Consider the following 25698-nt stretch of genomic DNA (forward strand, 5'->3'; position numbering starts at 1 on the left):
CTGGGGTCTGAGAAACTGCGACCAGCAAAGCTACCTTTGCTCAAGATAGCATAGGTTATGACCTTTGTGAAGAGCTGCAGCCTAAAACCAGATGCTAATTTACTGCCGGTCATACTGTATATCGCCTACAAATACATATTTCACTATAAGAAGAAAATACAATATTAAACCCAAAAAGCTTTTCATTTTTTTATTTTATCTAATAAGATTCCATCACGCCCAGGACATAAATGCCACAAAATAATAAAGTGAGTGCGAGCGGCCGAGCAGCTCAGGTCGGAAGGGTTTATGTCTGCAGCGAGGGACGCGTTTCACACATTGCAGCCGTTGGTCTAAGACTTTTATTGAAGCTTTCATAATTCTGGACAGAACTGAGCATTTCATGATTTAAAGGGCCAGTTAAAAATTAGATTTTTAGTGAGAACATTCATGATTCATCCCCTTCATTAGCAGACAACGCAGTAAGCTCCGGGGGGTCCCGACTCCTGCGGCACAGCAGCGTCCATTGCAATGACCTTAATGGGGGAACACAGTGAAAACGTAGACTTCTCTAGGAGATACCACCAGAGAGGAGTCATAGAAGCCATATACAATAGAGGAGGGGTACACAGAGGACAGACATCACATACACAGTGTGAGGGGGGTCACAGGCTCACATTGAAGTGGGGGTGCTGGGGTCTAGGGGTCTCCTGGAAAGGCTCTCTGTGTATTGGGGAATCTCTGGGGACTGTAGGACTCATTCTCTTGAAGGATTTTCTGGATGTCTTGACAAAACTAAAAGAAAAGCAAAATGTCAGCGTTATGCAAGGAAATTCCGGCGCCGTGTGCAAGGATAGGATGCTCATTTATGGCATAAGTTGTACAAAGCCGTCAGCGTCCATGTTCCTCTGTGCATTCTCTTCGCCACAAATTTATTCAACATGTGAAGCAGAATTTCTGCCAGAAAAGCCCCGAATCATTACGACAGGGGTTTTGCACGGGGTTGTCCACTCTTGCAGATAGTTAGTCCCTAGCTGCAGTTTGTTAAACCATAAAATTGAGCTGTTCTCACCTTCCCCAGGTTCAAACGCAAGTCTTCATTGCTGTTCCCGAAGTCAGCAAATGCCAGATGCCGGGAGCAGCAACAGTTTCCGGAGACTGGACAGTGGACCCGGGGGGAGGGGAAAGTAAAGTGCGGCTTATGTTTTACCAAAATGCAGCCGATAAAGACATTTTCTGAAAGGGAACCACTTCTTTAACCCCTTCCCGACCCATGACGCCTATGCGGCGTCATGGAATGATCGCATCCCTGCAGATCGGGTGAAAGGGTTAATTCCTATTTTACCCGATCTGCAGGGAGAGGGGGAGTTGTACTTCAGCCTAGGGGGGGTGGCTTTGCCCCCACGTGGCTACGATCGCTCTGATTGGCTGTTGCACTTTCAACAGCCAATCAGAGCAATTTGCAATATTTCACCTATGAAAATGGTGAAATATTGCAATCCAGCCATGGCCGATGCTGCAATAGCATCTGCCATGGCTGGAAATCATGTACTGGCCCCCCCCACCGCCCCCGATCTCCTCCCCAGTCGTCCGTTCTGTCAGGTACCCCCCTCCGTCCCCCTGTTCGCTCCCCCGTGCTCCTGTCCGCTCCCCCGTGCTCCTGTCCGCTCCCCCCGTCCTCCGATCCCCCCCCCTGTGCTCCGATCCACCCCCCCACCACCCCCTCATACTTACCGATCCTCCCGGTGTCCGGCCGTCTCCTCGCTGGGCGCCGCCATCTTGGAAAATGGCGGGCGCATGCTCAGTACGCCCGCCGAATCTGCAGGCTGGCAGATTCGTTACAGGTACATTTTGATCGCTGTGGTAGGTTCTACCACAGCGATCAAAATAAAAAAATAATAAATAAACCCCCCCCCTTTATCACCCCCATAGGTAGGGACAATAATAAAATAAAGAAAATATTTTTTTTTCTTTTACCACTAGGGTTAGGGTTAGAACTAGGGGTAGGGTTAGGGGTAGGGTTAGGGTTACGGGTAGGGTTAGGGTTAGGGGTAGGGTTATGGCATGTGCACACAGAGCGGATCGGCCGCGGATCCGCAGCGGATCGGCCGCGGATCCGCAGCGGATCGGCCGCGGATCGCAGCGGATCCGCAGCGGATCTGCAGCGGATCGGCCGCGGATCCGCAGCGGATCGGCCGCGGATCCGCAGTGGATCCGCAGCGGATCCGCAGTGGATCCGCAGCGGATCGGCAGCGGATTGGCCGCGGATCCGCAGCGGATCGGCCGCGGATCCGCAGCGGATCGGCAGCGGATCCGCAGCAGATTGGCCGCGGATCTGCAGCGGATTGGCCGCGGATCCGCAGCGGATTGGCCGCGGATCTGCAGCGGATCCGCCGCGGATCGGCAGCGGATTGGCCGCGGATCCGCAGCGGATTGGCAGCGGATTGGCCGCGGATCTGCAGCGGATTGGCCGCTGCGAATTCGAAGCAGTTTTCCATCAGGTTTACAGTACCATGTACACCTAAGGAAAACCAAATCTGCTGTGCCCATGGTGCGGAAAATTCCGTGCAGAAACGCTGCATTGTATTTTCCGCAGCATGTCAATTCTTTGTGCGGATTCCGCAGCGGTTTACACCTGTTCCTCAATAGGAATCCGCAGGTGAAATCCGCACAAAAAAACACTGGAAATCTGCTGTAAATCCGCAGGCAAAACGCAGTGCCTTTTACCTGCAGATTTTTCAAAAATCGTGCGGAAAAATCTCACACGAATCCGCAACGTGGGCACATACCCTTAGGGTTAGGGTTGGAATTAGGGCTAGGGTTGGAAATAGGGTTAAGAATAGGCTTGTGGTTAGGGTTACGGATAGGGTTAGGGGTGTGTTGGGGTTACAGTTGTGGTTAGGGTTGGGATTAGGGTTACGGTTGGGATTAGGGTTAGGATTAGGGTTGGAATTAGGGTTACGGTTGTGTTGCGGTTAGGGTTGTGGTTAGGGGTGTGTTGGGGTTAGGGTTGTGATTAGGGTTATGGCTACAGTTGGGATTAGGATTAGGGGTGTGTTGGGGTAAGTGTTGAAGTTAGAATTGAGGGGTTTCCACTGTTTTAGGCACATCAGAGGTCTCCAAACGCAACATGGCGCCACCATTGATTCCAGCCAATCTTGCGTTCAAAAAGTCAAATGGTGCTCCCGCCCTTCCAAGCCCCGACGTGCGCCCAAACAGTGGTTTACCCCCACATTTGGGGTACCAGCGTACTCAGGACAAACTGGGCAACAACTGTTGGGGTCCAATTTCTCCTGTTACCCTTGCAAAAATAAAAAATTACTTGCTAAAACATAATTTTTGAGGAAAGAACAATTATTTTTTATTTTCACGGCTCTGCGTTATAAACTTCTGTGAAGCACTTGGGGGTTGAAAGTGCTCACCACACATCTAGATAAGTTCCTTCGGGGGTCTAGTTTCCAAAATGGGGTCACTTGTGGGGTGTTTCTACTGTTTAGGCACATCAGGGGCTCTGCAAATGCAATGTGACGCCCGCAGACCATTCCATCAAAGTCTGCATTTCAAATGTCACTACTTCCCTTCCGAGCCCTGACGTGTGCCCAAACAGTGGTTTACCCCCACATATGGGGTATCAGCGTACTCACAACAAACTGGGCAACAAATATTGGGGTCCAAATTCTCCTGTTACCCTTGTGAAAATAAAAAATTGCTTGCTAAAACATCTTTTTTGAGGAAAGAAAAATGATTTTTTATTTTCACGGCTCTGCGTTGTAAACTTCTGTGAAGCACTTGGGGGTTGAACGTGCTCACCACACATCTAGATAAGTTCCTTGGGGGGTCTAGTTTCCAAAATGGGGTCACTTGTGGGGGGTTTCTACTGTTTAGGCATATCAGGGGCTCTGCAAACGTAACATGATGCCCGCAGACCATTCCATCAAAGTCTGCATTCCAAAACGTCACTACTTCCCTTCCGAGCCCCGGCATGTACCCAAACAGTGGTTTACCCCCACATATGGGGTATCAGCGTACTCAGGAGAAACTGGACAACAACTTTTGGGGTCCAATTTCTCCTGTTACTCTTGCAAAAATAAAAAATTCTGGGCTAAAAAAATATTTTTGAGGAAAGGAAACACATTTATTATTTTCACGGCTCTGCGTTATAAACTTCTGTGAAGCACTTGGGGGTTCAAAGTGCTCACCACACATCTAGATAAGTTCCCTTGGGGGTCTAGTTTCCAAAATGGAGTCACTTGTGGGGAGTTCCTACTGTTTAGGCACATCAGGGGCTCTGCAAACGCAACCTGATGCCCGCAGAGCATTCCATCAAAGTCTGCATTTCAAAACGTCACTACTTCCCTTCCGAACCCCGACGTGTGCCAAAACAGTGGTTTACCCCCACATATGGGGTATCAGCGTACTCAGGAGAAACTGGACAACAACTTTTGGGGTCCAATTTCTCCTATTATCCTTGGGAAAATAAAAAATTGTGGGCTAAAAAATCATTTTTGAGAAAAGAAAAATTATTTTTTATTTTCATGGCTCTGCGTTATAAACTTCTGTGAAGCACTTGGGGGTTCAAAGTGCTCACCACACATCTAGATTAGTTCCTTGGGAGGTCTAGTTTCCAAAATGGGGTCACTTGTGCGGGAGCTCCAATGTTTAGGCACACAGGGGCTCTCCAAACGCGACATGGTGTCCGCTAATGATTGGAGCTAATTTTCGATTCAAAAAGCCAAATGGCGTGCCTTCCCTTCCGAGCCCTGCCGTGCGCCCAAACAGTGGTTTACCCCCACATATGGGGTATCATCGTACTCAGGACAAACTGGACAACAACATTTGGGGTCCAATTTCTCCTATTACCCTTGGGAAAATAAAAAATTCTGGGCTAAAAATCATTTTTGAGGAAAGAAAAATTATTTTTTTATTTTCACGGCTCTGCGTTATAAACTTCTGTGAAGCACCTGGGGGTTATAAGTGTTTACTATGCATCTAGATAAGTTCCTTGGGGGGTCTAGTTTCCAAAATGGGGTCACTTGTAGGGGAGCTCCAATGTTTAGGCACACAGGGGCTCTCCAAACGCGACATGGTGTCCGCTAACGATTGGAGCTAATTTTCCATTCAAAAAGTCAAATGGCACGCCTCCCCTTCCGAGCCTTGCCGTGCACCCAAACAGTGGTTTACCCCCACATATGAGGTATCGGCATACTCAGGAGAAATTGCCCAACAAATTTTAGGATCCATTTTATCCTGTTGCCCATGTGAAAATGAAAGAATTGAGGCTAAAAGAAATTTTGTGTGAAAAAAAAGTACTTTTTCATTTTTGCGGATCAATTTGTGAAGCACCTGGGGGTTTAAAGTGCTCACTATGCCTCTAGATGAGTTCCTTGGGGGGTCTACTTTCCAAAATGGGGTCACTTGTGGAGGAGCTCCAATGTTTAGGCACACAGGGGCTTTCCAAACGCGACATGGTGTCCGCTAACGATGGAGATAATTTTTCATTCAAAAAGTCAAATGGCGCTCCTTCCCTTCCGAGCCTTACCATGTGCCCAAACAGTGGTTTACCCCCACATGTGAGGTATTGGTGTACTCAGGAGAAATTGCCCAACAAAATTTAGGATCCATTTTATCCTGTTGCCCATGTGAAAATGAAAAAATTGAGGCTAAAATAATTTTTTCGTGAAAAAAAAGTACTTTTTCATTTTTACGGATCAATTTGTGAAGCACCTGGGGGTTTAAAGTGCTCACTATGCTTCTAGATAAGTTCCTTGGGGGGTCTAGTTTCCAAAATGGGGTCACTTGTGGGGGAGCTCCAATGTTTAGGCACACGGGAGCTCTCCAAACGCGACATGGTGTCCGCTAAAGATTGGAGCCAATTTTTCATTGAAAAAGTCAAATGGCGCTCCTTCCCTTCCGAGCCCTGCCGTGCGCCCAAACAGTGGTTTACCCCCACATATGAGGTATCAGCGTACTCAGGACAAATTGGACAACAACGTCCGTGGTCCAGTTTCTCCTTTTACCCTTGGGAAAATAAAAAAATTTTTGCTAAAATATCATTTTTGTGACTAAAAAGTTAAATGTTCATTTTTTACTTCCATGTTGCTTCTGCTGCTGTGAAACACCTGAAGGGTTAATAAACTTCTTGAATGTGGTTTTGAGCACCTTGAGGGGTGCAGTTTTTAGAATGGTGTCACTTTTGGGTATTTTCAGCCATATAGAACCCTCAAACTGACTTCAAATGTGAGGTGATCCCTAAAAAAAATGGTTTTGTAAATTTTGTTGTAAAAATGAGAAATCACTGGTCAAATTTTAACCCTTATAACTTCCTAGCAAAAAAAAAATTTGTTTCCAAAATTGTGCTGATGTAAAGTAGACATGTGGGAAATGTTATTTATTAACTATTTTGTGTCACATAACTCTCTGGTTTAACAGAATAAAAATTCAAAATGTGAAAATTGCGAAATTTTCAAAATTTTTGCCAAATTTCCGTTTTTTTCACAAATAAACTCAGAAATTATCGACCTAAATTTACCACTAACATGAAGCCCAATATGTCACGAAAAAACAATCTCAGAATCGCTAGGATCCGTTGAAGCGTTCCTGAGTTATTACCTCATAAAGGGACACTGGTCAGAATTGCAAAAAACGGCAAGGTCATGAAGGGGTTAATAAGATGAAAGTTGGCTGGGACAAGAATAAAAAAAGGAGATTTTTGTGTAATCACCGTAAAATCTCTTTCTCTTAGCTTCTAATTGGGGGACACAGGACCATGGGTGTTATGCTGCTGTCCACTAGGAGGCGACACTATGCATAATCTGAAAAAGATTAACTGTGGCTCCTCCTCTGCAGTATACACCCCTGGAAGGCATCAGCCTTCTCCAGTTTTGTGCAAAAGCAGTAGGAGGAACGTAACATGAATAACATAATTATGCCTGTAAGAAAGCAACTATGAACGAGCTCAAGAAAACAATATGAGAACTCAACAGATACAACTGCCCGGAAAGGGCAACAGGGTGGGAGCTGTGTCCCCAAATTAGAGGCTAAGAGAAAGATTCTACGGTGAGTACACAAAAATCTCCTTTACTCTGTCGCCTCATTGGGGGACACAGGACCATGGGACTTCCTAAAGCAGTCCCTGGGTGGGAACCAATGGACGAATATTGTGCAGACAGGCCTCTATACTTAGGGCACCGCTGCCTGCAGAACACATCTACCCAGGCTCGCGTCCGCTGAGGACTGGGTATGAACCCTGTAGTGTTTAGTAAACGTGTGTAGGCTAGTCCAAGTGGCCGCCTTACACACTTGTTGTGCCGAAGCCTGGTGCCGAATGGCCCAGGAGGCCCCTACCGCCCGTGTAGAGTGTGCCGTAATACCGGCTGGAAGAGGAGAATTCTTAAGGCGGTAGGCCTCTTGTATGGTGGATTTGATCCACCTGGCAAGGGTAGCTTTGGAAGCTGGTAGACCCTTGTGGCCTCCTTCCGGAAGAAGGAAAAGAGAATCAGACCTCCGGAAGGATGCAGTCCTAGACACGTATATACGCAATGCCCTGACGAGGTCAAGCGTATGCAGAGCCTTCTCCACTCTATGAACCAGGACCGGACAAAGGGATGGTAGTGAAATTTCCTCATTGAGGTGGAAGTTGGACACAACCTTCGGAAGGAAGGATGGGACCGTACGAAGAACTATCTTGTCCTGGTGAAAGGCCATGAAGGGCCGTCTGCAGGAGAGTGCTGTCAGTTCAGACACCCTGCGTAGCGAGGTGATTGTCACCAGGAAACCACCTTCTGGGAGAGAAGGCGGAGCGGGACCTCCTTAAGGGGTTCGAAGGGTGGTTCCTGCAATGCTGTCAGGACCAGGTTGAGGTCCCACGTTTCTAGTGGTCGTCTGTAGGGGGGAACCAATCGGGAAACCCCCCGAAGAAAAGTCCTTACTTGCGGCTTGGTAGCAATGCGCCTTTGAAAAAGCACTGAGAGGGCTGAAACCTGGCTCTTAAGCGAGCCTAATGACAGCCTGGCCTCCAGACCCGACTGGAGAAAACCAAGTACTTTGGGTAGGGAATAAGGGAGTGGGGTCTGGCCATGAGATTCGCACCAGGTAAAGAAAGCTTTCCAGGTACGTTAATAAATCTTGGCAGAGGCTGGCTTCTGTGCCCTGATCATGGTTCCAATGACGTCCAGCGAGAGCCCTGCCTGGGTTAGAACCCAGGTCTCAGGGGCCACGCCGTCAAATTGAGAGCCCCTGAGTTCTGGTGGTAGAACGGGCCTTGTGATAGAAGATCATGGCGGTCGGGGAGACGCCAGGGGGCGTCTGCTGTAAGTTGTACGATGTCGGCGTACCATGTACGTCTGGGCCAGTCCGCTGCAATTAGGATGGTTGGAACTCCCTCTTGTTTGATCTTCCTCACCACTCTGGATATCAGGGGGAGAGGTGGAAAAATGTACAGAAGCTGGAACTGGGTCCAGTCCTGAACCAGAGAGTCTGCTCCGAGCGACCGCGGATCGTGTGTTCTGGCCATGAAGTTGGAGACCTTGGCATTGAACTGGGATGCCATTAGGTCCACATCCGGGGTCCCCCAGCGATGGCAGATCTGGCGAAAAATTTCGGGATGGAGAGACCACTCTCCAGAGTCTATTTCTTGTCGGCTGAGGTAGTCTGCTTCCCAGTTGTCCACACCTGGAATGTGGACCGCCGAGAGAACCGACCCCGTGTCCTTCGCCCAGTGGAGGATATGTGACACTTCTCGCATCGCCTGGGTACTGCGGGTCCCCCCTTGGTGATTCACATATGCCACAGCCGTGGCATTGTCTGACTGTATTCTGATGTGAGAGGCTGCCAGTAAGTGATGAAAGGCCCTAAATGCCAGGAGGATGGCACGAATTTCCAGGATGTTGATGGGCATGGCCGCTTCCACTGGGGAACACTTGCTCTGTGGTGTAGGTGCAATGCACCCCAACCCGTCAGGCTCGCATCGGTGGTCAGAACTTTCCAATGACCTGTGAGAAAGGATTTCCCCTTTGCTAGCGAGGTTGGCTTGAGCCACCAGTGCAGGGACCTCTTGGTTGACCACATTAGCCGGAACTCCCTGTCGAGAGAGAAAGGGTTCTTGTTCCAGGACTTGAGGATGGCTAGTTGGAGAGGCCTGAGACGAAACTGGGCAAATGGGACGGCTTCTATTGCTGCCCCCATCCTGCCGAGGACTCATGGCAAACCGGAGAGATCGAGGGGGTTTGCGGAGGAGGGTGCAAACTCCTAGATGGAGAGCCAAGTGCCTTGTCCTTGGGAAGGAGCACTAGACCCCTGGAGGTGTTGAATAGCATTCCCAGGAAGGTCAGAGACTGACTCGGGGTTGGTGATGACTTTTGCAGGTTGACTAACCAACCCATGCGACTCAGAGTGTCGATTGTGATTGAGACGCTGAGCTCGCAGTCCTTGAAGGTGGGAGCCTTGATGAGTAGATCGTCCAAGTATGGAACGACTACTATGCCTCTGGAGTGCAGGACGTCCATGGCAGCTGCCATGACTTTGGTAAACACTCTGGAAGCCGTGGCGAGTCTAAACGGGAGAGCCACGAACTGGTAGTGGTCCTGGTCGATTGCAAACCTGAGAAATCTCTGATGAGCAGGTGCAATCGGTATATGCAGGTATGCGTCCTGTATGTCTATGGAGGCGAGATATTCTCCCTTCTCCATGGACGCAATGATGGACCGAAGGGACTCCATGCGGAAGTGACGGACCCGTACGTATTTGAGTTGTTTTAGGTCCAGTATGGGCCGCACGCTGCCTCCTTTCTTGGGAACTACGAATAGATTGGAGTAGAACCCTCGGAAGTGCTCGGCCATGGGGACTGGTACTATGACTCCTGCTTGAAAAAGCGAGGAGACCGCTTTCTGGAAGGCACGAGCCTTGGCTGGTGGTTTTGAGGGGACAGAGAGGAAGAATCGGTCTGGAGGTGAACTCTATATTGTATCTGGAAGACACTCGTTCCCTGACCCACCTGTCTTCTGTAATAGGCAGCCAGACTTGATGAAAGAGCAAAAGTCGGCCGGCCTACGGGTGTGGTGTCTTCTGGGGTCCGTGAGTCATGATGAGGAGAAAGTCTGAGATTTTCCTCCTCTAGGTTTAGACTGGGCTGCTTTTGACTGCCAGGTCTTGTCCGGCCTTGGCGTTGATCGTGAGTTGGCCCTGCGTGGGGAACGGTTACGATTTTGTGCTGGACGCGAGACGGACCAGCCCGAAGAATTCCGAAGGGATCCGAATCGAGTTTGGTTACGCTTCTTGTAAGTGCGTTTAGGTTTCAGTTGGGGAAGAGAGGTACTCTTTCCCCCGGTGGCGTTGGATATCATCGTGTCCAACTGTTCACCGAAAAGACGCCCACTGAGGTAGGGGAGGTGCGTGAGGGACTTCTTTGAGGCTGCGTCGGCTTTCCATTCCCGCAGCCAGAGGATACGCCGAATTGTGATGGCGTTTGATGCTATCCCCGCTACACCCCTTGCTGAATCCAGAGCTGCATGAAGCATGTAATCTGCTACGACTGCTATTTGAACCGCTTGGTCTGACAGCTCAGGAGCGGATGCTTGGAGAGCTTGTAAATTTTTGGCAGCCCAAACTGAAGCGAACGCGGGAGCCAGGGATGCCCCTGCGGCCTCGAAAATTGAACGAGCCATGCGTTCTACCTGCCGGTCTGCTGCATCCCTGAGGGTTGAGCTATCTGGCAGTGAAAGGAGGGTCTGTGCTGCTAGTCTAGAGACTGGGGGGGTCCACTTCGGGTGGGTCTGTCCACTCCTTGGTATCCTTCTGCGGGAAGGGGTACCTCGCCTCCAGATATTTGCGATTAGCGAATTTTTTCTCAGGCTGTGAGAACTGCTTTTTAAGGATCGCCTTAAACTCTGGGTGGTTAGAGAAAACCTTAGGCGGCTTCAGAGGTCCTTCAAAGGAAATCTTGTGTTCTGGGGCCTCTGGTGGCAGATCAGAAATGTCCAGCATTCGATGGATGGAAGAGATTAAGTACTCAACTAGCGCAGTATTGCTAGGGGGGATTGGGATCAGGGACCCCTCCGTTTCCTTGTCTGAGTCGGAGTCACAGATGCCTTCCGAATCCTGTGCATCACTGAGGCGTCCCCTGCTGGGTGAGCTGGGGAGGCCTTCTCTGGTCGGGGATTGCGGAGATCTGCGTTGTCTGTCCCTGGAAGGGGACGGTCTAGCTGACCTGGAACTACGTTGTCTCTCCCTAGAAGGGGATGACCGAGTGCTATGGGATGACGTAGATGGACTGTGGGTCCGCTTGCGTCCTGACTTAGACGTGGATGTGCCAGGGTTGTCCTGTCCCTGAGCCAAGCTCTCCCTTTGCTAGGTAATGGTCATAGCCGAGGCATGACTCTGCAGAGCCTGAAGCAATGTGGAGGTTAGGTTATCTATAGACTGCGTCATAGATTGCGACATCTGAGCGACCCATTCCGGTGTGGCATTAGACACCGAAGCATTGGTAGGGGCCTCTTGGGGCTCTGACACAGTAGCCTGAGTGCAGTCCTGGCAGTGTAAGTAGATACTGCCACTGGGGAGAGCAGTCCTGCAGGCTGTGCAGAATGCATAATAGCAGTCCTGCCTGGTTCTCTTGGACCTTGAGCCCGGCATAGTGCACAGAGTGCGGAAGGGCTGCTATGCAGAGGACGTTACAGGGGTAGCTATGCAGAGAAACCTATAGGGGAGCCTTATAGGTAACATGGATTCACAGCCGAGTAAAACAACCCAGCTGTGATCTTTCCCCACCAGTTTTCCCCTAGGTCCAGCGCCGAAGATCCACAGTCCTGTGCCCCCCAGAGACTGGCTGGCCTGGTCCTCGTCCTGCTGACCGGGAGATGCAGGGTTAATCCTTGCTGCAGTAGAAATGGCCGCCGAGGAGAAGAGGCAGGGGGAGAAAGGGGCGGACAGCTGAGAAAAAGGCGGCAAAGCTGTGTAAAAACGCGCCCTTTCTGTCTCGATCCTCCCCCTCTATGACACTGTAGAGTGTCATATTTGTCATCCGGGGGGCGGGCCGGGGGGTGGAGAGGAGACGGTGGCTTCAGCTAGGCCGAAGCCGGGGCCTAAATTAGATGCCTGATGCCCAGAAGGGCTCCAGGCCCGGCGCGAAAGTCCGGGAGGGGTCGGATCTGAACCAGACCCCCCCCCGGATTTAAAGGCAGGATAGCGGTGGGGCTATAAGCGGAAGGGGGGCCCGGTGAGGGGGGTGAGCTGGGCTGGGGTCCCTGGATGCAGGCGTAGTGTGCTGGCACATTGCTGGGAGCTGTAGAATGCTGCCTGTACAGGTCCTACCTGAGGCGTCTCAACCTAATACCCCCAGAGGGGGATTAGGGAGGGTGCTGATGTCACCTTCAGGGGCCTTTATCCTCGCCTCGACCTCAACCCAGAAACCAAAAGGAATTGGGGAAGGAGGGGGGGTCTCGACTTCGAACCAGCTCCCGAGGGACTGGGGAAGGAGCAACATGGGGAATAGCCATCTCTACTTCAACCGGGCACCCCGCAATAGGGGGCCGAGGAAGGAGCCATGCCGGGAGTCTCGCAGGAGACCCACTTTTCTTCATCTGTAATCCGTCGGAAAAAACGGAGTAAAAGAAAAAATCTTAGGTGTGCCTCCTATGCGACACTAAGCAAAAACTGGAGAAGGCTGATGCCGTCCAGGGGTGTATACTGCAGAGAAGGAGCCACAGTTAATCTTTTTCAGATTATGCATAGTGTCGCCTCCTAGTGGACAGCAGCATAACACCCATGGTCCTGTGTCCCCCAATGAGGCGACAGAGTAAAAAAAAAATAAAAAAATACCAAAAGGTGGTAACTTTTTTTTTGCAATCAAGAAGTTGCACAAAAGTTTTGCCCCCAAATTCTGCAGAAATTAACGGGGTCCTAAATATATGACGCGACTCTGTCCTTACCTGCTCTCTATACCGCACTTGTACCTCGCTGTTATCCAGCTCCCTCCGCAGACTCTCGGTACTGGTTTCGGGTTTAGCGCCTGTATATCTCATAGCTCGATTTACAGCATCTGAAAGCGAGAGGTGAGGCCCCTCACCCTGCATAGTCTAGAAATAAGGCGACAAGCACATCAGTGGTTAATAGGTCCACACATGTATATATAGTGTCACAGGATGCAGGACAGGGTGGCTATTACCGCCATACTATGCACATTAGTAGCACTGTCATATCGTTGGCATAGCTCTCACTGGAGTGTCAGTACTTATGTAATGTGCATGCACCGTCTGTAGGCTTTACTCTCTTGGTCACTCACTTTTCGTCGCTTCGCTGGCATCCCGCTCAGGTATGCGTCACTCAGAGAAGGCTGCGGCTTGATCTTCCTTTGGCTCTGTATGTCTTGTCTGATAACAGGGACCCATTCCTTGGGTTGGGGGAAGAGAAGAGCAGAATAAAAGACTAGGAATGAAGCATGGAGCCCAGATCCGACTCACTAGATAGACGCAGGCAGGAAAGGTTAAAGGTGGCGGACGGGTAACACTCACTGGAGGCACGGCTGCAGCCCAAGGCTCAGATCCTGCCTCTTCTTGGGGAGGAATCTCCGAGTCTGGGCACAGAGCGGGAGCTGAACTCTGGGTCGGCAGGAAGATGGCTTCTTCCACTGTGGTGGCTGGAGCCGGAGAGGAGGCGCACGGCTGCGGGACAGAGACAGTGACGTCAGGCATTGGGTTGTAGATGAACCTGCAGGCAGTGAGGGTTGTTCTGTATACGGGGGCACCACATTCACACAAGGGTTGTACCTGAGCGTCGGCAGGGGACGTCTCCATCGGCTGCTCCTGCGATGCGGCTTCAGAGACCTGATGGAGAAGACGGGCAGGAGACAACGTAAGAAAAGTCTAAGTAACTAATACAAGAAAATACAAGCCTGTAACCTGCGCCTATCTCACCGGGGGAGCGTCCACGGTTCTGCGCACGTGTCTCTGCACCTCGGCTTCAGTTACAGGCATCTGGCCCAGCAGAACCTGGAGTCGCAGGGACAGGACAGACGTCACCCATGACACCAACGCAGGAGACACGTCCAAGGACAGACGCCGCTGAAAATGAGGAGAGAAAAAGAAACATAAGAGGAAGAAGAGGAGATCGTCCGAGGGTGAAGGCAGAATTGAGAAGTACAGAGGAGCTAGACTTCGATTTCAGCATTAGAAGGAGGTCGCCTTCTTCGTGATCGTTCAGACTGACAGAGGAGCCTTCACCCTCATTTACAGATAATAAAGATGCTTTATTATTTCAAGGAGAAAAAAAAAAATGGCGCCGTCGGCAGGGGAGGAAGTAGCTAGCTTCTCCTCCTATTGGGGTCAGTAGGTCGGAGAACATGGAGCAGGCGGCTTACAATCCTCTCGTTGATGACGGAAGTGAGGGCGTTCTGATCCCCCCTCAGACAGTACAAATTCAGGGTGAGCCACTCAAACAGGGACTGATTGCACATCTCCAGCAGACGCTGCCCGAATGTAGGGCCTGCAGGATAAAAAGGTGAAGAATAAATGTCCATCTCTCTCGGGGGGGGGGGAGGGGGTCCACCGGTACGATCGCCCCATGTAACAGTCACTAACCTGAGCAGTGCAGGATGTGGGTGGTGATTCGGTTAAACTGCTCCTGGAGGAACTCCACATTCGTCCTTGTGATGTCCACATCTTCCCGGACCGGCGCCAAGGCCTGCGTACATAGAGGACAAGGGGGACATTAGTAGAGACCTCCCATCCCAAGTTGCAGGAAATTACAGCGGTGGCAAAACATTGTGAGCGGTTTCACAACTTAAACTGGTTTGTGTGCTAGTCTCAGGGTGCGGCCTGCAGTGTAAAGAATGGAGGGTAATCTTCTGTTATGTCTCTTGGTAAATTGCAATACTGTTGAGGTCTCATAATTGGGGATTCAGCTGTGAGACCCTGTGGTGAAATATGTATATATCTATATGAGTGTAGTGACATATGTGTAACTAGCAGTAGTTGAACATCTGTCCTGAATCTGCAGGCCTCACAAAGTTTACAGCATACATATCTTGAGAAGGCAGACTGCGGTCTCCACTCTCACCAGGGGGTCGTGCTGGGAACCAAGAAAAAGGGAAACATTTCACACCTCCTAGCTCTTTGAAGAGAGATGCTAATTACAGCCTGACAGCATCTATCTGAGAACTTTTACACAGGGAATCTCAGAGCAAATAATATATTCATTGGGGGAGTGGCCGTGGTCCAATAAAAAACAAGCAATTATGAAATTAACTTGAGGGGCTGGTCTAGAAATCTGACCTCCAGAGTAAAGCTATAAATTAGGCCTGTATATATATATATATATATAATCGTGTTCACATGTGAGGGCAGCCTGGGAAGCTGATATGTTCTACCAATTCCATATTCACCCCCCTCAGGGAGCAGAAAGCAGACTACAAAGCTAGTTTCTGTAAGTTTTCTCCTGTTTATTTTATACTGTTTTACATAGTTGTATGTCTTTTTATTATCATATTTTTATACTTTTTTCTTTCTGTAAGCACTGAACCTTTTTGTATTAAAGCATAAAACTTTAACAAGTTGAACCTTGAATGTTCTAAAAGAATCCATAGCCTTAAACTGTATGATCCGTATGAGTGGTAGACAGTATTTGTAATTTCCGGGACTCATCGCCCGTGTATTCGGTGAGTGGTGGCAGCGTGTATGAGCAGGTGTGTGTCCTGGGTCAGTGCGTGATTTATGCTCCCATTACAGCATAGGACAGAGGTTGAATGTAGGACTGAGAAAAGGGAGATAGATTTACCCTTGCAGGCACAACCCCCAAGTCACGTGCTGAGAGCGGGTACATGACAAATTAGTGACACCACGGAGTGGGATCCGTGACAATTGGTGGCAGTGGTGGGATCCGTGACAGACCCCATTTTGGTTGCTAAAGTGAAGAGGCAAAAGCCAATGCTGCTCTCTCCAGCAGCCCTTCTGCCCGTTCATTTTAGAGATCACTGGGGGTCTTAGCACCCAGACCCCCGCTGATCAAAATGTCTGATCTCTCCCCGTTACCCAAAAACAAAAAAAATACACTATATACAGGCTCTTACAAAGCTTTCTCGGATGTATTCCTCCAGACCATTAATAAGATTTCGTGACGCCATCTGAAAGTAGAAGAAAAATAATCATTCATCTCTTTTATACAGAGGCAAGTCCATCATTGCCACCAATTTCTAATTTTTATCGCATGACTGCAGCATCTGACTACATAACGGTCCGTTTGTAATCTGTAACCATAGAAACACACTGCTCTGTAAAGGAGCTGTCTGCAATAAACGCCTCTTTTGGGGCTCGCACCTGGATGTTCTGTGGGGTGGGGTCCGCCTGATGGAGATACTGTTGGAGGAAGAAAGAGCGCAGCTGCGGTTGTAGGTTCTGCAGCGGCTGGGACTGTCCGTGTAACAACATCACCATGTCCACCAAGGAGAAGTGATGGCAGATGAGCGAAAGGAGGTCCCCAAAAAATCCTGGCGAAAAAAACAAAATCAGCATGAGACTCGTACGTGGAACACACGAGACGCTTGATAGGAGGCCGCCGCTCACCGCCAGGACCCTCAGAGTCTGGTTGGAAGATGTTGTGGGAACCGCTGAGGCGTTGGATGAAGGCCGCGATGCTCTCTGTCCCGCTCTGATCTGCGGCGCTCAGGGATCCCAGCATGGAGGACAGAACGCCTTGGACCACGCTGGTGAAGAACTCAGGGGGGAGGGTATCGGCAGCTTGAGGTGAAGTGCTGGACGATGGAGAGGGGGATGGGGAAGCAGCTGTGGGGGCAGTAAATGATGGGATTGGACTGGTGGACACTGGGATGTTCTGTGCTTCCTGCGGTGGAGTAACAATGAAGAAGTCAGACATGATTGTTGGCGAATGATCGTTAGCGAGCGTCTTCTTCCCACCCCTCCGCGAAGCCAGCATGAGGGTACAACAATAATATTACAGTGCCTTCTCTCCTACCTGCAATATATCGGTGACTCCTTGTAGAAAGGATGGCATCCCGGGAACCGCCACCGCGATGCTTGGCGAGCTCATGGCGATGTTGGCCACGCCGGAGCTGGCGGTGCCCAGTAATGAGCCCAGCAGCTGGGACAGTTGTTGCTCTGGTCCTGTAGGGGGCAGAGAAGATGGCGCGGTAGGTGCTGTCGGAGTGCTGGGGAAGGTGGAAGTGGTGGAGGTGGTGGTTGCTGTCGAGGCGGATGTGGTGGTGGACGAGGATGTGTTGGTAGGAGCCGTGCTGCCATTCTGAGCTGTGAGGGAGAGAGAACCAGTGAAAAGCTGAGGACAGGGGGGGACACATCAGAAGAAATATTGTGAGATTCACACATCAGTGAGACACCATAGCACAGGTCACATTATCAGTGCCGGACCCCCACCGATCAGTACACTGCAGTGGTTACAACCCTTAATGGGACTGAAGGACTGAACCAGAGCCACAGTCCTTTGGAAACCTGACGTAATTGTGAACAAAGCCTAAAGGACATCCCATACCAGACTGTGCCACGAGACGGGAGACCCAGGAGACGACACTCACCTACAATGACGGGGTGCATGAGGAGCTGGCCCACCAAACCACTGATCATCTGAGTCAGGGAGGTCGGAACGGTCTGAGAGAGACAAGAAAGAGCCTTATAGTCCTGCAGCCCACAGCCATTACGGTGACGGGCGAGTACGAGGGTAAAGTGATCTGACAGCTCACCGTTGGCCCGATACCTGCTCCAGCCTGCCCCGCGGTCCCTGCAGGTGGGGCGGTGGTCCCGGTTTGGGGAGGCTGAGGTGGGGCAGCGGGTCTTGTGAAAACAAATCGTGGGGGCTGACCTTGGAAGCCGGGCATCTGTTGCCCTGTACGAGAAATAAAGGGAAGCGATCATTAGGACCGACCATCAATCACGATCAGAGAAGGGTCCCTCACCCGACTCCTGCACACACCTGAAGCGGCAGCCATAGCCTGCTGGGAGATCTGATGGGAAATGGCTTGCATGAACTCCGGGGGCAGGCCGGGCATGTGTAGATGCGCTGCGCCACCTAAAACACAAAAGCAACAGCCATGTTAATAGTTTATCAGTAATATACGGCTGATGTACTGCACTCTTCATTCATTTCCAGGCCCCCAATATGCAGTTTACAAGGATCAGACTCCCCCCCCCCCCCCCGTATATAATCTGGCCCTGAGATCTAACCAGAAAGCTGCTCCTCTCACAAGTTCTCATGTGCCAGCACAGCTTCATTCCTGCACCGATTTCCCCTGCAGAATCTGATGTGGGTGCTCTACTCTCTTCCTGAACAGAGATACCATCTGTGCGCGAATCACCATGACAGTCTGCTGACTGCTGAGTGCTTTCCTCCCTATCCACAGCCGATGCAATCTGCTGTTCATGAAGACTCATTAATAGCCTGAACGGTCGAGTACAACCTTTTTTTATATTCTTATCTGCTGTGTACGACCTCTTCCCCTCCCTCCTGGTGTCTCTTGACACAGAGAAAAGAAAGGAAGAGCAGAGAGCTGACAGTCACGATCAGCAGGACAGCCTGCTATGTGCAAGGGCTGCGCAGACTCTACAACTACAACAAATGGTAGGACATTTTTTTATGAAGACCATTTAGAAGTGTGATTATTTCTCATGTATGACTCAAAGAAAAGAAAAAATTAAATTCTCCATAGACCATATTGGGGAAACAGCGGCATCCTTACAGCTTCTTCTTATGGAGAATGGTTGGGGGATGCCCCATCTACCAGACCATTTATTCTTTTTGGAATGCCCTTTAAATATAAGTACACAAAAAATGGATTAAAAAAAAATCCATTCACATCTTACCATGAGCTGCTGATGTCGGGGGAATGTTGGGTGATCCACCAGATCCGGCGTCTAAGACAAATCACAGAATGCACCATTAAAAAAAAACAAAAAAACCCCTGTATCCTGGGGGATCTCAATGTAAGTGTGTGGCTGCCTCACCCGGGATGTTCATCATCATCATGACGGGCTCCATTGTCTGGTGTGTGATGCGTATTACACGGGGCTGTAGGGGAGAAGTCGCGGGAGAGTCCCCAGTTGTGTGGATGGGCGTGCCCCCTCTAGATGGTTGGCGCTGGGGCTGCGGCTGCTCAGGGGTGCTGGTGGATGGAGCAGGGGTGGGGGAAGGATCAGCGGCGCCTTGGCTAGCATTGGCTCCGTTGCCCCCGTTGCCCGTCATTGTGACTGTGGTTCCAACGTTTATCTAAGGATAAAATGAACAGAGAATTAGACCAATGCCAATCACAGGGACGCTTGTGACCGTACGTCAGCCGCATCTCACCTGTATGGGAATGGCGGCCTGCTGGAGGACCATGGGACCGGTGTAGTGTGAAATGGGGCGGACGACATGCATGTGTCGGGGGGCGGCCACCGTCAGATTGCACCGCAGATCAGACACTGCGATAAGAGCATTTCCCAGGAGGCGGAGGCATTCTCCGACGAGGTTAATGATCCTCTGAGACTGATCCCGGTCATCCTGCAGCACAGAAAGACAGACGCTATAAGTCAGTGACACATGGCGGCGGTCTGCTGTCAGGTGTTATGGGCGGCTCATATGAGGTTATCTTACATTCTCATAGACGCCATTTGTGGCATTACTGATGATCTCCCGGTAGCGCTCCATGAAGGGGGAAAGACGTTCCTCCGCCCGGGACAATGACTGGAGAACCTCAGCGTACTCAGTGGGAGTGGGGTGACTGCAGAGACGGAGGGCGAGTTATGGGATACGATGCAGAGAAGACGCAACAGGAGTAAGAAAGAGGTGTCCGGTACCTGGAGGATGCGGCACCGCCCGGCGCCTCATTATTAGGAACCGCTTGGGATTGTGGGTCCCGACTGACAGCAGCTTCGCCTTCAGGTCCGGACATCTCCATGGGCTCTGAAGGTTGATCGCTACTCGATGGTTGCTGCAAAACACGTAACATGAAATACCATAGGACTACTCCTCCCATGGGGCACGCCGCCATCTCCGCAGACTCACCTCCAGACGATCCAGGATGGACTGGATATCCTGCAGGATGTGTTGTGCCAGGACGAGGCGGACGCGCGGCTCACTCTGTATAGTGGGATGTAAGTGAAGGAGAAAGACAGAAGGACACAGCGGGATTACCAGGAGGAGGCAGCAATAAGGGCAGGACGGGGAGGAGAACGGAGAGGACCACGTGGTGCAGACCACGGAGGAGAAGTCAGAGGCGAGAATGGAAGAAAGGAGCGAGAGACAGACGTAAAAAAAAAGAGGTGAGAGGAAGCCAGAGAACACAAAACGCGTTAGATCATGGCAGCAAGAAAAGTGCGTAGTGCACACCCCACAGAAACTTAGAGGGGGTCCATCACCCAAACCAGACTTACCTTCAACCCGCGTCAAAGATTAGAGTATGGGATAGATCCGGTACTGACTGCCAAGAAAGGATTACATCTGCCAATGTGTGACGGATACCCCCGATGTCATTTCTCACCAGTCAGTGAGGATTAGCCCCCTAAAGGTCTCAGAGAAAGTGAAAAGAGACCTCCTTAAGTAAAGGAAGCTTCTCTTTAAGTTATGTGGCAAAACTGTCACTAGGTAAACTGCGCCTGTCGGAGAGAAGTGGCGGACATCGGCCAAATTCTAGAAAAAGTGCTAGTAGCACCGGCCACCGACTGACGTGCAAATACCAGTAACACTAAAGGTTGTCCCATCGTGAGGAGATGCCCAGGCCGCCATCACTCATGAGATGGCGCGCCATCATGGAGCAGAGGAGTGTCTGTGCTGGCGCCCATCTCTTCATTCATTTCTACTGGAGCTCAGAAAACTACTGCAGGGGGACCCGAATCTACTAGGCAAAACCTTTCCCAAAAAAAGCCAATTAATCCATCCCAAAGAAGTACAAATTCATCTCAGGAGAAAGAGCAGAATCAAAAACTACAAAGACGAGAGACCTCACAGCCCGCCATCATCACACTACAGTGCAACCTGCAAAAGAGTGGGCCCCCATGGTCTTCATGGCGGACACCACTGGGAGTCTGAGCTTGAGGACCGTCACTGTGCCTCAGACTCAGCGCCGGGTCCAATTCACAGCTGGTTTCCTGCAGAGCAGCGCTCCTGGCCACCTAGCTGTGCAGAGTAACTGCGCTGAGCCTCCATCCCTCGCTGCTCCTGTGATGAGGAAGAACTGAAGGGGAGCAAACACCACTTCCAAGGTCTCTACTCGCTGTCATATTGGGGGGTGACGCCATATCTAACACCTTCAAGGACCACCTATGTGAGTGTCAGGTAATCTGTGGAGCCAATGTCACTGCTCACCTCGAATGCAGCAGCGCGCGGAGGCCGATTGCCCAATGTAACCTGATATACAGCAGTCTAATATAGGAAGAGGTGGTCCAGGAGGCCATGTTATCTGGCCTGCACCCCCTGTTACTGACCACCGCCCCTCATTTGGTGTTTTTTTTTTTTTACACTAGATTTACTCCATATCTGGTTTGCATTGTGGAGGGCACATAACACTACTGAGCGTTTGTGGTGAAATATGTGTATATATATCTATATGTGTGTAGTGACCTATGTCTAGGGTTATATGTGTGACTAGAGATAATGTAACATCTGTCCTGAAGGCAAGTCGCACCTAGGTGTTAATAGGTACTTCCTTGGGACGAGTAGGAATTGTGTCTCCCTATCTCACCAGGAGGTCTAGCTAGGGCAAAGAAGAAAGGGAACATTTGGCACCCCCTAGCGCTTGGAGGGGAGATGCTAATTGTGGCTTGAGGGGATCTATTCCTGAGAACCTTTTCACACGTATCGCAAGAGAAATAATGTATTCATTGGGGGAGCGGCAGTGGCCCAATCAAACAGGCAGCAGTTATGATATTGACCTGAGGGGTCGGTCTAGAAACCTGACCTCCAGACCAAAGTTATAAATTTAGGCTGCAGACAGAGAATTGTGTTCACATGTTGGGGGCAGCCTGAGAAGCTGGTGTGATCCAATCTACATTCGTCCTACCCTCAGGGAGCAGAAAGCAACTACCAGTTAGATAATTTCTGTAAGTTTCTCCTGTTTATTTTGATACTGTTTTGCATAAGTTGTATGTCTTTTTATCATATTTTTATACCTTTTTCTTATTGTAAGCATTGAACCTTTTGTTATTAAAGTATAAAACTTTAACAAGTTGAACCTTGAATGTTCTAAAAGAATCCATAGCCCAAGGTGTGAGCGCCTTATGAGTGATAGACATATTTTTATTAATATTATTATTTTTGGGACTCATCGCCCGTGTGTTCGATGAGTGGTGGCAGCGTGTATGAGCGGGTGTGTGGCCTGGGTCGGTGTGTGATTTATGCTCCCATTACAGCATAGGACAGAGGTTGAATGCTGGACTGATAGTGGGAGATAGATTAACCCTTGCAGGCACCACCCCAAGTCACGTGTGAGAGCAGGCACGTGACGAATGAGTGACACCACGGAGCAGGGATCCGTGACAGTGTTCAATTATAGACACCAACTTTACGAAACAGAGAATCGAAGGGGGGCTGTTTGGGCAGAGACCCCCCAGTGACGCGCAAATGAAAAGTCAGACAAGATCACGACGTAGTCTATCAGTCCATCTTCAGTCTCGGAGGATAGCAGTGATGGGCTGATAGCGATCAGCGGGGGTCTAGGCACCAGGACCTCCACTGGAAGACTTCTATCATCTCTCTAAACTTTCCAAAAGTTGTGTCAGTGCAGTTCCTCTTTAAATGCAGCATTGGCACAAGGGAGGAGGGCGCCCGGCTGTACCCTGCTCTGGTTAATAAGTGCCTCTTCGAGCCCCAGGCAGCGGACGGCTCCTAATTAGGATCTGATTGGTTGCATTTTTTCCCCATAGCATCAGTTTTGTTATGGACGGCAGCCTGGCGGTGCCTGTAAGCCCCGACGTGCACCGTCCCGAGTCAGAGGAGCTCCGTGCACAATGCCCGTTTCCACCCGATGTCGACAGACTACAGGACCGCAGTGAAGAGATCGGAAGAAATTAAAGGGGAACTCCAGCTGCAATGACTGACTTTTACACTTTATTACAGCAATTTTCTTAGCATTTTCAAGCCCTTGGCTGTCAGTCATCCAGGAGATGCAATGACACCCCGGTCATGTGACGGACACCCTGACAGGGGCGTCATAACAAGCCATGCAGCCGCCACATGAAACAATGACAGCAAGCGCAGACCTGGGCGCAGAACATCCCGGATTTGCAGACAGCAGAGTCTCCCTTTAATACTACAGCGAGTGATTACATGGATGAAGGGGGGCCCTGTCTCATACCTGGATGGGCAGCTGCTGATCCAAGTTTATATGGACATCAAGGGAGGAGCCATCATTCTAAGCAGAGGAGGGAGGAAGGACAAAGCGGACATGACAGCGGGGGCACCGGGCGTTCAGGGTACCGGGGGTGGGTGACAGGGCGCAGGGGTGCAGGAGGTGAGAGAAATGGAGGGAGGAGAAGTGAATAAATGTGAATGGGGGAACGAAGAAAAGAGGAAAGAGAAGAACGACAGGAAACAGAATAATATCAGAATTGTTCTATACAGTTCACATCTAATCTACATGGAGAGAGATCGCCCAGTGAGGGGGTCACACACATGCCGGTGACACGGAAAGACCCGACACACATACTTACTCCAGTGACTGTGGAGACCCGCGGCGCCCTGCCAGGCTCACCAAGACCAGACATGACGTGCTGCGGAGAGAATGGGCACAGCATGAGCAGCAGAGGAATGGCTGAGGATAAGAGCCTGCCCGGACACATCAAGGAGCCGTCCCGCCACGCGCTCAACACCCGGTGCAGCAAGGAGCCGTCCTCACCGCGCGCTCAACACTGGGTGCAGCAAGGAGCCATCCTCACCGCGCGCTCAACACCCGGTGCAGCAAGGAGTTGTCCCACCGTGCGCTCAACACCCGGTGCAGCAAGGAGCCGTCCCGCCGTACCCGGTGCAGCAAGGAGCCGTCCCGCCGCGCGCTCAACACCCGGTGCAGCAAGGAGCCGTCCCGCCGTGCGCTCAACACCCGGTGCAGCAAGGAGCCGTCCCGCCGCGCGCTCAACACCCGGTGCAGCAAGGAGCCGTCCCGCCGCGCGCTCAACACCCGGTGCAGCAAGGAGCCGTCCCGCCGCGCGCTCAACACCCGGTGCAGCAAGGAGCCGTCCCGCCGCGCGCTCAACACCCGGTGCAGCAAGGAGCCGTCCCGCCGCGCGCTCAACACCCGGTGCAGCAAGGAGCCGTCCCGCCGCGCGCTCAACACCCGGTGCAGCAAGGAGCCGTCCCGCTGCACGCTCAACACCAGGTGCAGCAAGGAGCCGTCCCGCCGCGCGCTCAACACCCGGTGCAGCAAGGAGCCGTCCCGCTGCGCGCTCAACACCCGGTGCAGCAAGGAGCCGTCCCGCCGTGCGCTCAACACCCGATGCAGCAAGGAGCCGTCCCGCCGTGCGCTCAACACACCTGGTGCAGCAAGGAGCCGTCCCGCCGCGCGCTCAACACCCGGTGCAGCAAGGAGCCGTCTCGCGCGCGCTCAACACCCGGAGCAGCAAGGAGCCGTCCCGCCGCGCGCTCCACACCCGGAGCAGCAAGGAGCCTCCTTTCTCCCCTCGTATTCAATGCCCGACACAGCAAGGAGTGCCCTGCACTTCACACAATATGGAGCATCCTTCTCCCTCATGCGCTCCACACACCGAGTAGTAAAGGAGCCCTACCCCAATGCCCAGCGAAGCAAGGAGCCCACCACTCACCCCCCCTTCGCCATGCTCCACACCCTGATCAGCAGAGCCCCACCTCCCCCATGCTATACACATTAAGAAACAAGGAAACCTCACAGGTGCTCCAGAATCTGTGATGGAAAGAACTCTCCCTCCCCTGCAAGCTCCACACACAGTAGGCGGCATCACATCCCGCATCCCTCCGGCTTCTGCACCCCACAAGACACGTCTCACCACTTGTACTTCTTACCGGCAGGTTAAATGCTCCCACCATTACGTAGCTGTTTCCATTCCTCTCGGGACCCGCGGCCCCCGTGCCACCTGGTGCACTCCCGTTCGCAGTGGTCGATGTGTTGGATGAGGATGTGGCGGCCCCCGTTGTGCTTTGTGCCTGAGGCGGCGCACGTTCCACCAGGTGAATAACTTTCCCATCCACATCTGAGGAGAGCAGAATTGGGAGGGTTAATGAGAGCGGAGCACGCGGGACGCGGCCACAGCACATGCAGCCTCCTCCAGACGCGGCACTCACTGTATTCCTTCAGCTTCTTGTCTTCCTGCAATACCCGACCCTGATATATGAGTCGCTGCTTCTCCGAGGGGATGCCGACAGACGGCGAGATATGATCTTTAAAGTCCTTCACCGTTATCTGCAGGAAGAAGAGGAGGAAGAAAAGCGGCAGCATTAACAGACCGTACACAGAGGAAAGTGAGTGCAGCTCTGGGGTATAATACAGGATAAGTACAGGATGAGTAATGTAATGTATGTACACAGTGACTGCACCAGCAAAATTGTGAGGGCAGCTCTGGGGTATAATACAGGATGTAAATCAGGATCAGTAATGTAATGTATGTACACAGTGACTGCACCAGCAAAATTGTGAGGGCAGCTCTGGGGTATAATACAGGATGTAAATCAGGATCAGTAATGTAATGTATGTACATAGAGACTGCACCAGCAGAATAGTGAGTGCAGCTCTGGAGTATAATACAGGATGTAACTCAGGATCAGTAA

The 25698-nt window shown here is 51.1% G+C and overlaps 1 protein-coding gene across 4 annotated transcripts in view; it reads right to left on the minus strand.

Moving 5' to 3' along the window:
* Positions 1-323: 323 nt before the first annotated feature.
* The window catches only part of BAG6 (BAG cochaperone 6), a 29778-nt gene continuing 4403 nt past the window's right edge, over positions 324-25698 (minus strand). The window contains exons 3-28 of one of the 4 annotated variants that reach the window (XM_077286045.1): positions 25216-25333; positions 24937-25124; positions 23616-23675; positions 23261-23317; positions 19975-20049; positions 19767-19900; positions 19564-19690; positions 19276-19470; positions 18936-19197; positions 18795-18845; positions 17908-18003; positions 17678-17820; positions 17513-17585; positions 16939-17228; positions 16530-16806; positions 16284-16453; positions 16037-16090; positions 14550-14652; positions 14330-14454; positions 13887-14033; positions 13740-13796; positions 13485-13634; positions 13256-13363; positions 12903-13049; positions 657-774; positions 324-515 (exon numbers count right to left, since the gene is read on the minus strand). In XM_077286045.1, coding sequence (XP_077142160.1) covers positions 679-774; positions 12903-13049; positions 13256-13363; positions 13485-13634; positions 13740-13796; positions 13887-14033; positions 14330-14454; positions 14550-14652; positions 16037-16090; positions 16284-16453; positions 16530-16806; positions 16939-17228; positions 17513-17585; positions 17678-17820; positions 17908-18003; positions 18795-18845; positions 18936-19197; positions 19276-19470; positions 19564-19690; positions 19767-19900; positions 19975-20049; positions 23261-23317; positions 23616-23675; positions 24937-25124; positions 25216-25333 — 3303 coding nt within the window. In that variant the 3' untranslated portion in view covers positions 324-515; positions 657-678. Of the gene's footprint in view, positions 775-12902; positions 13050-13255; positions 13364-13484; positions 13635-13739; positions 13797-13886; positions 14034-14329; positions 14455-14549; positions 14653-16036; positions 16091-16283; positions 16454-16529; positions 16807-16938; positions 17229-17512; positions 17586-17677; positions 17821-17907; positions 18004-18794; positions 18846-18935; positions 19198-19275; positions 19471-19563; positions 19691-19766; positions 19901-19974; positions 20050-23260; positions 23318-23615; positions 23676-24936; positions 25125-25215; positions 25334-25698 lie in introns of all 4 variants that reach the window. The other 3 variants (XM_077286047.1, XM_077286044.1, XM_077286046.1) reach the window with 3 other exon arrangements.

This window comes from Ranitomeya variabilis, chromosome 2 (genome assembly GCF_051348905.1).
Source record: "Ranitomeya variabilis isolate aRanVar5 chromosome 2, aRanVar5.hap1, whole genome shotgun sequence".
In the NCBI taxonomy this organism is placed as follows: Eukaryota; Metazoa; Chordata; class Amphibia; order Anura; family Dendrobatidae; genus Ranitomeya; species Ranitomeya variabilis.